The sequence below is a fragment of the Panicum virgatum genome, chromosome 1N, assembly GCF_016808335.1.
Source record: "Panicum virgatum strain AP13 chromosome 1N, P.virgatum_v5, whole genome shotgun sequence".
NCBI classification, from domain to species: domain Eukaryota; kingdom Viridiplantae; phylum Streptophyta; class Magnoliopsida; order Poales; family Poaceae; genus Panicum; species Panicum virgatum.
Genome location: NC_053145.1, coordinates 51,030,881 through 51,043,535, shown reverse-complemented (window position 1 = coordinate 51,043,535; position 12,655 = coordinate 51,030,881). Strand labels below are relative to the sequence as shown.

Sequence of the window (12,655 nt, the reverse complement as noted above, 5' to 3'; positions counted from 1 at the left end):
TGACTCCAACAGTGAGAGGCAAATCCATTTTTCATCTCCATTTGCATTGTGCATCACAAAATCAGTCTCCAACCGAAGAGGTAAGAGTAGGCATTTTGTAGTGTGAGGAGAGAGGTGAGGTAAAAATAGATTTCCTCTCTCCTGCTAGGCAAATCTGGAGGCTCTTGAAACATGAATGCAATATCTGTTGGAGACAGCATCAAATGTCTTATCTCTTCTACACTGTTCACACAAGGCAACCATCTATTTGTTTGTCAAAATTGCCTAGTTTTATTGGAGTCGGTCTAAGAATTATCATTTGTATCCAAATAGACCCAAGACAGACCCAAGGTCTTTCCGCTGCCCTTTTTCTTTCCTTGGTAAGGAAGCCCCAACTTACTTTGAGGTATTGATTGTAAGAATTAATGTGTCTAATGCTCTCTTAATTTTCTGTTACTGGGCAATCAAATCCAATATCAGGTAGAAGCAGTTCACTGCCTCCGCTCCGTGGCTCTGCCCACGTCTCCCTCTCCAGCGAGAGCAGTTTCTTCCCCGTTTCCCCATCGCCCTCGCGCCGCTCCCTCCCTATCGCCCTCGCCCTCGCCCTCGGCCTCGGCCTCCCCGTCTCGCTCGCGGACGCCGCCGCTCCGTGCATCCCCCTCACCGGAAGCGAGGGGGACCCGAGGGCGCCGCGTCGCGCCACCACGCTCTCTCCGCCACCGGTGTGGAAGTGGCGGGCCCGCGCCATCAGCAGCTCCCTCCGCCGCCGCTAGCGCCCTCCTCCATTGCGTCGCCTGGCCGGCTCTAAGGTCGCGGTTGGCCCCGCCGGCCCTGCGGTCGTCTGCCCCGATTGAACTGGATTGAAGCAGCTCTGAAGCCGGCCGCCGCAGCAGAGGGCGTGTCCACGGCGTGGATCGGGAGGGGGCTCTCGTGCGTCTGCACGGCGACGCGCGCCTCTCGTTCATCTGACAGACATTGAGGTCAAATACTCATTTTCGTTTCTTTCCTAATGGCTTGTATCCCTTCCGCAGGCGTTAGCAGCATATCAATCCTTCCCTGAAAAGTTTAACCCCCGCTCTCCACTAGGGGGCAATATATGGAAACGTGAATTGTAGTATTGTTTGATGGCTTTCTGATTGCAGTGCGTGTTGTTGCTGTCATATATGTATGATTCATGGGACGATGAAAATTCCTACAGAAATAATAATTGATCATTCTCTGTTCCAGGAAGAGTGCTGGCATAGATTGCAGAACTTGATAGAGGTGCAGTATGATAGTTCAAATCTAGAGCATCAGGTATGAGCTCTAGCATTTTTTCTTTGTTACCGACGACAAATTCAAGATGGCAACTGACATGGTATAAAGTGTGTTTATATACCTAACAGTGGAGTTGCATTCTCATGCTTTCCCAAGAACTCAACGTTTCATGATACATGTGCTGCAATTGTTATTGTGCTAACTGCTAGCGACAATCGTAATTTAGGCAACCCTTTTATTCTTGCTGGGGAAATTAATAATTATTCGAGATGAAGCTTCTCACTGAGAGCATTAAGCCTCTCATTGAGAACAAAAGTTGGAAACACCAGCTGTAATATCATTTGCATTCAGTGTTTGAAATTCCACTTTCCAAATCATCTAACCCCTTAGAGGCTTTTCAGCAATACCTAAAGGTGCAGGACATGATTGATAATCTGCAGTTACAAGATGGAACACCAGATTTAATATCTTAAATTTGGGGCAGCAAGTCTTTCTCCTAGAATAATCAGATCAATCAACAACAGTTATGCCATTAGGAAGCCCAGTAGCTAGCACACATTGATTGGAACTCAAACTAGATTCTGTAAGTTTTTTTTCTTTGGTCTAAGTTTTTCTCTTGCTGATAGTGCTATTGCTCATCATCTTATGCAGTTTCAGAACAACTGTTAGAAGCTGAAAACTGCACTGAATTGTCCCATTTTTTCAACATTATATAGAATCTATTCTGTCTTTACAAAAAGACAACTGTAGAATAGTTGATGGTATGTACTCGACAGTATACCTAAAATAGTGAATTGCCAACATTTTCTGAGGTGCTTATCATTTTTATTTGTTCTTACGATGTAATTCTGATCTTACTGATACATTATTTATCACACATGATACATGGTGGGCCTCAAATAAGGTACAGGTCTTGTTTTATTCTGATTGATGCTATCCGTTGTCATGCAGAAGGACACAGGTATCATACAAAGCTTCCATTATTTATTGTGACTTCTGATGATATGCATGCCCTAACCATCAATCTTTTGGAGTCAAACTCCTACTTTTGGAACGGAACCATCTCAAGTGAAAAGACTAAAGCAGGTTATTTCTAATTCCCTATTCTTTTCATTTGCCTATTAGAAGAAAGATGTTGGCCACTGCAATGTACCTAACACAAGCAGGAAAGCTTCCCTTAAAACAAACACAAGCAGGCACTCTGTTAAATTCCCAGCTTACCTCTTCGACAATTTTCTTCCTTTGCACTTTCAAGATGCATGCCAAAGTGATAAAACAGAAAGATAAGTACATGAAGTATTGCCTATGGAGGGGCTCTGACATTAACAACCGAAAGCCACCAAAAGCTGCTTGTCAAAAAAAAAGGAGGTTATAGTTGGGGTGTTCTGAATTTAACCACCCAATATGAAGCCAAACTGTGCATTCAAGGATTGTTGCACATGACAGCTTTAATTTTCTTTACTTCCATTCTATTTTTCTTTTTGCGGCCGAGGCATTTTGATATTCATCCTGTTTTGATAATATCCTTTGTATTTTGGCTAGACTAACTAAAAGAAAATGTGGTGGAGACGTTTTGATATTCTATAATGATTTTGCCGTGTGTTTGATGTCCAAACATTGAACTTCTCTGAATTATACAGGTGTCACTCTGGCAGCACATTTCTGAAAGAGTTCAGAACGGTGGCTTTGAACCAAAATAACCGTTTGTGTCACATGTGGTGAAGATTTTTTTGTCTAACTTTCATGAAGGACCGCAACATTCCACAAGGTTAGTAATTGTTTCTGGTTTGTCTTTTGCACATGGATCCGATTGCCCTTTGAAGTACTCCAGGCAGAATACAGTAGCTAATTCGTTAGACCTTACAATGTGTTGATATTGTCGTCCTTTGAAGTACACCATGAATAATGTAGCAGTATTGAGCACACATGCCAAATTTAGTTTTTAAACTGTCCCTCCAGTTCAGTTGTGGTACCTGTGAAATTGTTGTTACTTCCAGACTTCCAGTATATAAATGCCAAAGTCAGCCACATATTAGTGTACATAGGCAAGGATACAAAATAGAATGTAGTTTACAATTGTTTGGATATTTAGTTGACCTTGGTGACAATGGTGAACCAATTGGTTTGATTTATCTCGGTACCTTTTGGAACGACAACGTTTTATATGATGAATGTTGTTATTTGTTGGCAGATTTACATCGTTTTACACTTGATTTTTTAGCTCCCGTCGCAGCGCACGGGCATTCAACTAGTTCCAACAAAAAAAAAATACTGGGGTTCAGCGAAACCACATGCCCCCAACTTAGGAACCCCTGTTAAGATGCTTGAATGTAACTTTTTCCATGCCCGATAATCTGCTAATGAGTCTGGTGCCTTTAGTATTTGGCTACAAATTATTATTAACTGCCTGAAATCAGAGGTGATTAACTCGGTCCCTTTTCTTTTAGCAGTGGGCAACTGATGCCGGACAAATGCAAGTTTGAGCACTGAAGATGTTTTAATGGCCACCAATTCGTGACCTTTGGCGTGGCTCAGAGCCTGATTCTTCTAGCAGAAATCACTGCAATACATTATGAAGAGTAGCGATGGAAACCGGATCAGGTTACAGCCAATGTGGAGAAAAGTTGCCTATGGGGGAAGGCAACCAGGGTATGATGACAACTACACTGACGAGTCGTTCCTCGAGGAGATGGTTATGAATGCTAATGTCGTCAAGAGGGACCTTCTGAAAGTGATGATTGACTCCGTCTCCATTTCTCAATATCTCTGCATCGTTGCTCTTGTGGTTTCGACATGGACCCTGACGTTGAACTTGGACATTGATGAGGCTACCCTTCTCAAACTAGATGTTGGTCTCCTACTGGTTGGGTTCTCTGTCCTATTGCTCACGACTTGTCCATTCTCGCTGAAGCTTCTGACAAAGTATGTCCTCAACATATCATTCTTCATCAGTGGTCTTTATGTTCTTGCGCCAATTTACCATACCCTCACTAGGTCCATCAGTTCAGACTCAATATGGGCCCTTGCTGTATCTCTTCTGCTGGTTCATCTCTTTCTGCATGACTATTCTGGTTCAACTATAAGGCCTCCAGGAGCACTCAACAATCCAAAGTTAACCAGCAACATCTCCTTGAATGCGTCGATAGTTGCATCCGTCCTTGTGGCTTCACGTCTGCCGTCAAGGCTGCATGTCTTTGCGATCATGCTCTTCTCCTTGCAAGTCTTCTTGTTTGCACCCCTCATTACATTTTGTGTCAAGAAGTACCACTTTAGGCTTCATCTGCTGTTCTCCTTCGCATTGATGGTTGTGACCCTGAGTGTCACCTACCAGTTGCACCGAATGTTCTTCATTCTACTGTTGTCACTTGTGTTTATTTCAGTTGTTTGCCCTTACTGGCTTATTAGGATTCAAGAATATAAGTTTGAGATCAATGGCCCCTGGGATGAAGCAAAACTATGCTTTGATATAACTGAATGAATAGCCGTGCTGCATTGGTTTGATTGTATCCATCTATAGCTGATGTGCTGCTAGTCAGTCTTTAGTGTATTCATGTGAATGTATATACTCTTGACATATTTGTTCTGTTACCGTGATTCTAACACATGTATGCCTTTATTTCCTGGAATCTTGAATGATGTCTAACTATTTAGTTTATTTCTGGTGTCACAGACTGATTTAGATTTTAACGAGTATCTTTGTAAGCACGAACTTCCATCTTTACTCTCTTTTGCTATCAGCGTATATGTAGAGATGAAAAGCAGTTGCATTCGTGAGCATTGACTCTGGTTGTTTTTCCTGTGTGTATCTGAGCATGGTGATGCTAATAACGAATCATTTGGCACTGTCTTCTACAAATGTTGTCGTATCCGCGGGTTTCTCGCAGAATTCAGTGCGCCACGAGGATTCTTGGAAGGTTGTGCCACTCATTCTGGATTGATTTTTTTTGTGTGTGTATTATCCACGGAGACGGAAGTGTGTAGCCCAACATGTATTCTTGATTTGCTGGATTATATTGCGTCTCGTGCAAATTGCGTTCAACGGTTCAAGGCGAACCTGCTAATAGAGGCCATTTGTCAGGATCAATAGATCTCTCTGAACACCGTCACTGGAATATATAACTATATAATGGTTACGCATCGGACAGTAAACAGCTGGAGCCACTGTTACAGTTATTGTAGGAGCTACTGCTAGGTCTTCAGATAAAGTTAGTCGGGAAAAATGCTATATTATTTCCTGCCTTGAGAGCTTCCACGTATTTACGTTCTCACTGCTCAACGATCTTGCCTCCGGGTTCTCAAAAAGTGTCGGACGACTTGTCCAAACAGACTATGCTACAAGCTTTATACTAAAAAAATAACAACACAACTTCAGTCTTATTAAGAAAACATAAATGCCTATAAAACATGTTTTCTGACAAAAAAATGCTTTCAATCCAATCCAATTTGCATAGACGAAAAATTCAGCTTTCACAGAAATTCAAAGATAATGCAAGTGTACTGAAATGTTTTATTCCATTGACATTTTACAAATATCAGTCATCATTAACATCATTTTGACCCGCATGGCTAAACACTGCAGCCAATCCCGGGTCCCTCTAATGGTGTGCTGTGTGCTCCTGTGGCCATTTGTAAGAACAGTTCACTGAATTAGAAGAACCCAAATCATCTGTGCCAAGATTTGACAAGTACAGTTATGTGCAGATCACAGCATCATGTATAGCACAGAATCATTTAACTTGCTCATCAGTAAGCATCACTTGGAACCAAATGAATTCTCAGCGCTACAGCAAAGTGAGAGCAGCTCGGATCTTTTGCTCTAGTAAAAATTTCATTTCCTCCTGTCTGCACTGATAGTAAGGCGTTCAAAGTTCCTCATAGTGGGATCATCATGGACGACCCTTCCGGGTTTCGACAATGATGAAGTCCTGCCCTCAAGTCCTGTTGACTGATGAAGCCTTTGATTAGTTGATGGGCGGCTGCTGCCGCTGCTGGTTGGGACTAGGTGGCTACTGCGAATCGGGTCACTGGGATCTCCAGAGCCTCTGCTGCTTGACAGAAGGGCCTTCCTTGACGTGCTCCCATTCCGCGACGATGAAGGCCTTCTTCTATCTGAATCAACAGTCTGAAATACATGGTGAAAAGTGTTGTAAGTGTAAAGGTTATCACCATGGGGAATACATCATCTCATAGCAATAAAAGGGAAGGCCTGAACATAATTGAAGATGCCAGAACCAAGGAATTCAATCTCTATCTCTATCTCCGGACAAATCAATCCGAATTCTTAAGGGAATCCGGACAAATCAATCAGAATCCAAATCAGAACACGGATAATCAATGTCTCACACAATCATAGCACAGCCTGTACATGAAGTGAATGAACACAAAGTTGATGTATTATGTACGTCTATTATATTACTCGTAGCAACGCACGGGCACTATGCTAGTTATATAAAACATCCCATCACATGGTTGTGACCACAGCTACAGCAATTATAGTTAAGGCACAGAAGAAACTATGAGAGCTCCTAAACAACATTTGTAAGTATCAGTCTCATGATGAATTGGATTGATAGTTTCTCACCGTCTTGGGTGCTAAAAGTGTATCCAATAGAGATCTGTGCTTTGTTTGTTCACCATAATGGCCAGAACCAGAGCCGGTTCTTCTACCAAATGCATCAACTGGACCGGGGAATCTATCTGGAACATCCTGTCTCGCTGTTAAAAAGCAAATAAGTAAAAGTGAGCCTGCTGGTTTCCAGTTTCCACCTTGCTTATTTCATAAATATAACATTCCAAAATGAGTATGCAACTCACAGACCTGCAGCCCGGTCTGCTGATGGTCCCACCAACCCACCTCTCCCACTCAGCTGGTAGTGAGGGGGAAAAAATGTTGCACATTCAGCACAGTGAAACTTGCACTAGTAGTAATTCCAGAAGAAAAAAAAAGAGTAGCAGACATACTCGTAATCTGTTATTGTCCGCAGCTTGCCTTGCTACAGTCCAATCAAAGACATAATCATGCTGGTACCCTGCAAGTATTAAAAAAAAGAAACATGTAAGCAAATATGTAGTTACACAAGAAACTTTAGAGGTGTTATATTTGCTGATACCTTCACGGATGAATAAATCCCGGAAGATTTTCTTCAAATAGCTATAGTCTGGCTTATCTTCAAATCGCAAAGATCGGCAATAATGGAAGTATGTAATGAATTCTGATGGATAAGATTTACAGAGGGCCTGCACAAATTGTGAAAACATGGGCAACAATAGATTACAATCCAACAGAACAGTAACTTATGATTGTTAAAAAAAAACTCTGTACCAAATAAATCAATTACCTCAATTGAAGTTAGCATTTTCTTCTCACTAATTTTGTCATACTTCTGTTTTTTTGTGCCAGCTTTCAAGCCTTGCCAAGGAAGGCTGAGAAGACAAGTATTCAGTAATATATAGTCACAGATAAAAGGTGATTTGAACATTAGAAAGCAATTGATTCTCCAACCTTCCTCTCAAGAAATACATCAGCACGTAACCAAGGGACTCTAGGTCATCTCTCCTGCTTTGTTCTGGAGAGAAAAGCAGCAATAACACATGAAGGCGTCATAGAGTTAGCCAAAGCACGACATTTTCTGGAAAAAAAATGTTTTGCACTTTTGGATAAAATTTCCTGGATGAGCGATATTTTTGTTGTTCAATACACGATATATTTTGGTTGGTTGGCAATGCATAGAATTTGGGTTCCAGAAGAGCAGTGCATGTAGATAAAAATTGCTGAATTAATGTCCAAAACAAGACAGTAAACGCCTAGTACACTACTGTTTTTAATGCCTTTCTTATTTTATATAAGTTTTCCTTTTTGTTGGTGGCTCATGTTGGGTTTCATATCTCTAGCCTACCCTAACTTGCTTGGGACTAAAGGGCTTTGTTGTTGTTGTACTATATTGTCCCCAACTAAAACCTAACACCTGTTAGTTTCAATTATAACTATACTTTGACCTCTTGGTACCATCTCTTAATACCAGGGGGGCTCACCTACTCCAAGATGGGTGTTTACACTAGCATATCGTGCTGTTCCTGTGAGATTTTTGTTCTCCCTACAGTAACAAAGGAAAACATGTAAGCTTCGAATGGGTATTCCAAAATGAATAAAAAGCATAACTTAAGTAACAGAAAAAACAAAATCTCATCAAATAACTAATTATAGGATGAAGAACCACAGTTAACTTCCTCATCGTGTAGGATCGCAGAAGAAATTTCAACTTCAAAATCATTTGTTGCTGTCGAACAGCTAAATAATTATGATTTCATGTAGACAGCATAAAATGGCACTAGAAATATAGATTGTTGAACCAATACATTCACCAGCAGATATCATCACATGTAATGTGCTATGCAAATTCTAAATCAAGGTTCGGTAAATTAGATAACTGTATAACCAAGATGTTAACAAAAAATAGGCAAAATACGGAGATGTGTATCAAACAGAACATTAAGGGACTACACTATATCGCAAACATCGCTTCTACATAGCACACAAATAAGTGTCTTAAATGAATGATAGTAAACACATAGATCGTCACAGGTAACATACTAGAAGAAACTTCCCGGTGTGAAGAGAATTTATTTCCTAGCATTCAGACCAACCATTTCTGATTACCTGTATGGTATGTGTTTATGAGTTTGGAGGTCCCGATACTTCTTCGCAAGGCCATAGTCAATGACATAAACCTGTTAAGAGTACACTCAGCTTTCTTTAGCAGTTATCTTTGTTGACGGTAAAGATAAGTTATATGATTATATCAATCATTTAAAGGGCATGTTTATGACAGTAGTTTATATGCAGGTATCTACTCATAAAAGTCATCATCGCTAGAATAATTTTCAATGCACAATAAGAACTTTTAGCACCTCCAAAGACTTGATATGTTTAGAAATATCATATATAAATTGCAGAAAATATCTGCATTCAAAACCAGGTCCCAGTCTTTCAGCAACTGTACACAAGGATTCTTCAATTGCCCAAACATATTTTTTATAATGATTGGTGTGGTACAAATTCAAGCTACAGCTGTTCAAATTCAGTCGCAGTGCATTATGTAAGAAAAGATAAAGGTGTTTGATTTAATTCAGTTACAATAAGCTGAAGCAAAAATGGCCTGTGTTTGTGACAGCAGCTATGCAGAGAAACACTCTATGGGCGCAGTGAGAAGAATTTAATCCTCTTGTGAGCTAAGATTCGTAGACTTAAAACATCCACTACCAAACCAGTTTTATCAGTAAATACTCATGTGTAACACCCAACCTGGCTTGCTTTACGGCCTAAGCCCATAAGGAAGTTGTCTGGCTTGATATCACGATGAAGAAACCCCCTCGTGTGCATGTACTCTACCCTGGCTATCTGTATGAAAACAAAGGGAAGAAATTAACTTGGTGGTGAAAATCCACCAAATATGGACTTAAGATTCATTGAGATATTTTTCATAGGTGCGCTACAGATAACAATAAGTACCCGCAAATGGATGACACCATAGGAGAAACTTACCATCTGATCAGCTAGCATAAGTACTGTTTTAAGAGAGAATCTTCTGCTGCAGAAGTTGAATAAGTCCTCCAGACTTGGACCAAGAAGATCAATGACCATGACATTGTACTCCCCCTCCACTCCAAACCACTTCAAATGAGGAATCCCAGCTGAAGTTTAGAATAAAATATTATATTAAAACCAGTGACAATATATGAAATAAAAGAACCATGTCCTCGTATTGGTACTTACTTCCCCCTTGGAGAAGCATGTATAGCTTTGACTCATAATGAAGCTGAGGATGCCTTGATTTGACAGATTCCTGATAAAACGTGAGATGGAGAAAAACAATCAGGTACCATGTCCTGATGCTGAAAGGGACATGGACCAGAGCAAGGCTGATAAATAATATTGCTCCAAAAACAGTTAGCCACAATATTGTCTCAAGGTGGCGGTATATGTTCAAGCTAGAAATACCAATAGCAATGTAAATAACATTTTCCCATAGCATAATTTTTGGTTCAGTCAAGCCGGTCATCCAAGGAATAGTGAAATGCAGTGTATAACGTCAAATTTACAAGTATCTTGGCACAGATGCAGACCACGATAGATCAACTTTCAGCAAGTAGTTTTCAAGGTGTTACTGTTTCATTTGCTGAAATTTGCACTATTGAAATATGAGTTGTCACTTTCTTGAAACAAAATAGGGTTATTATACAGCCTAACTAATGAACGGGTAACAAGACCATGCTCTATACTTTGAACTGGATCCGCTAGCAATCTTCAGTCCCTTTTCTTCCTCCCCTAATTACTGGCCCATACAATAGGCCAATTTGCTTACAGAACAAAAAACAAGTTTGGAAGTCTTAGTATTGTTCATGATAAAACACATGGCAATTAAACTTGACAGACAAGGAATGTATGGGAGTCTAGTTATTATTCAATGAAAAAACACAAGTCAATTCGCATGGACAGCCAGGGAAGTGCCTGGATTTTGGAAGTCTTGTTACTTGCAGAAAGCGAGAAGTCATGTCAATCCTTTCGCAAGCAATTACGGAAAGTCATTAACATTTACAATTAGGTTGTGCCACAATATCTACACGAGAGCCCCTCGTGGAACCGTTTCTAGCAACAGTAAATCAACGATACGTTTGCATCTGGGACCGACTATTGCCTAACGCCACGCATGCTTCCAAGACGAAAAGGTCTACAAACAGGATCAGGTTGTCACATACCAACTTGATAGCCACCTCCTCGCCGCTCTGTATGTTGACGCCTGCAGCCAAAAACAAGCGGCCGCATCAGAAACAAACGCGGAAGAGCAAGCCAAACGAAACGGCGGCGCGTCGGAACCGGCAGAAAACCGCGAAAGATTCTGAATCAAGAACCCGGCGAGGCGCGTACCGAGGTAGAGCTCCCCGAAAGATCCGCTCCCAATCTTCTTCCCCAGCTTAAACTTGCCTCCGATCACGTGCTCCATCCCCGCGGGCCGCGCAACCCCGCAGCCGCAAGATTCACCCACGAGCCGCGCCGCAGATCGTCCCCCTCCGACGGAGGCCGCTCACATTGCCCGCCCGCCGCAAGATCCGAGCCCCCGGAGCGCCCGGGATGAAGGGGGTCACCCCGGATCTCCCAACCCAAAGGTAGATTAGGTTCCCTACCGCGCCGCGAACCGCCGGCGGCGACGGAGCAGCGAGAAGGCCGGCGGATCGGATTTGCGAGCGAACTCGGGTAGGATTCGGGGCCAGGGGCTAGGGGATTCGCCGCTCGCGTCTCTGATTTCCGGGGGGGGTGGGCGGCTTTAATTTTCGGTGGTGGGCGCGTTAATAGAGAAGGTGGAGGGGACGGGGTGACGCGGAAATCGTGGGAACTGGGAAACGGACGGGGGCCGCGGCCGGCCGGGCAACGGATAGCAGGAGGGATATACGGGGGCCACACGCCGATGCGTCGTCCCTGTTCTCTTGTTTGTGCTGCCCTGCGGCCTCCGGTTTCCTGCTCCTTGTCCTTGGTGTGCTGCGTTTTCCTTCCTTTTCTCTTTTGCCCCGTTTTTGTTGCGTGTGTTTCCTTCTTTCTCTGCTTTCTCGTCGTATTTCTTGTGATTATATAATATATATATATAGTATATTGAGTATTATGAGACAATGAAAATCGTAAACATGGATAATATGGATAAATTTTTTTCGTAGAGAAAGGGAAGAGAAATATCCGGATACTTATCAATTGAGGTGGCATGTCAATGTCATGGTCGACACGCTCGTATCAAGTAGATATATGTTGCTTTCATGATTTCATCAGATTTATGCATACATCGGTTGCACAATATGAGGGGATGTTCTTTCACGTTGATATGTAACTTTTCGACCATAAATATATAAAAGGGACCACAAACTTCTTACAAATCAGCTAACAACTTTTACAAAACTGGCACCATGGCTCATGGAGAATAGCCCATGGCTAAGAGCATTTTGTGTCTGAGTTCCAATTTAGGAACATGGCGGATCTCTCTCTTCATAATCTACTGAAATTTCATATAGTAACAACATATAGTTATGATAATATTCTTGCACTTCAAATACGCGCACAAGTAACGAGATACGCGTGTAGTGACTCATCCACCAATAGAACATGATAACATTAGGAGCCTACAACGAATTAGATGCATATGCATGGTCACATAGACACATTGAATCCTGTGGGGAAGTTTGAGCTAATAAAATTTGCTTAAAACGATGACATGTGGATTGGAAAAGCATATGAACTAGTACATATTATTTCATTTTATTGATGTGTCGAGATATGTATGTTGTATGATTATTTTTAATGTACCAGGTGCTATACTGATATGTGCTATTGATGGTGGAGTATCTCTTTAGTTTTGTCTCTAGGAAATAGAGCGTT

General features: G+C 41.7%; 2 protein-coding genes across 9 annotated transcripts; one reads left to right on the top strand and one right to left on the bottom strand.

Moving 5' to 3' along the window:
* The first annotated feature begins 491 nt into the window (after positions 1–491).
* Positions 492–4,938, top strand: LOC120656490 (phosphatidylinositol N-acetylglucosaminyltransferase subunit C-like). Of its 8 annotated transcripts, none has more exons than XM_039934593.1 (6): positions 492–959; positions 1,207–1,275; positions 2,188–2,197; positions 2,306–2,322; positions 2,877–3,004; positions 3,687–4,938. In XM_039934593.1, exon 6 carries the CDS (start codon positions 3,809–3,811, stop codon positions 4,712–4,714), a length of 906 nt encoding a protein of 301 aa, XP_039790527.1. In that variant the 5' UTR covers positions 492–959; positions 1,207–1,275; positions 2,188–2,197; positions 2,306–2,322; positions 2,877–3,004; positions 3,687–3,808; the 3' UTR covers positions 4,715–4,938. The 8 variants fall into 8 exon arrangements, with proteins under 8 accessions (XP_039790527.1, XP_039790526.1, XP_039790523.1 ...); XM_039934592.1 differs by having other exon boundaries at positions 1,207–1,819; XM_039934589.1 differs by having other exon boundaries at positions 2,188–2,322.
* A 746-nt stretch (positions 4,939–5,684) lies between these two features.
* LOC120656489 (casein kinase 1-like) lies at positions 5,685–11,651 on the bottom strand. Its single transcript, XM_039934585.1, has 14 exons — positions 11,162–11,651; positions 10,993–11,033; positions 10,010–10,079; positions 9,779–9,927; positions 9,539–9,634; positions 8,894–8,964; positions 8,269–8,330; positions 7,739–7,802; positions 7,575–7,659; positions 7,347–7,473; positions 7,198–7,265; positions 7,055–7,103; positions 6,818–6,951; positions 5,685–6,358 (listed from the first exon to the last, which is right to left on the bottom strand). The coding sequence occupies exons 1-14, from the start codon at positions 11,235–11,237 to the stop codon at positions 6,065–6,067; spliced, it is 1,386 nt and encodes a 461-aa protein (XP_039790519.1). The 5' UTR covers positions 11,238–11,651; the 3' UTR covers positions 5,685–6,064.
* Between the last annotated feature and the right edge of the window lie 1,004 nt (positions 11,652–12,655).

What these genes read in the sequence shown, in the direction of transcription:
- LOC120656490 (XM_039934593.1), top strand. Translation starts at nt 3,809, where the DNA reads ATGAAGAGTAGCGATGGAAACCGGATCAGGTTACAGCCAATGTGGAGA.
- LOC120656489 (XM_039934585.1), bottom strand. Translation starts at nt 11,237, where the DNA reads ATGGAGCACGTGATCGGAGGCAAGTTTAAGCTGGGGAAGAAGATTGGG. An exon ending in AAACACCCATCTTGGAGTAG is followed by an intron (nt 7,803 to 8,268) that starts GTGAGCCCCCCT and finishes TTTTCTCTCCAG; the next exon opens with AACAAAGCAGGAGAGATGAC. An exon ending in GGATTTATTCATCCGTGAAG is followed by an intron (nt 7,266 to 7,346) that starts GTATCAGCAAAT and finishes TAATACTTGCAG; the next exon opens with GGTACCAGCATGATTATGTC.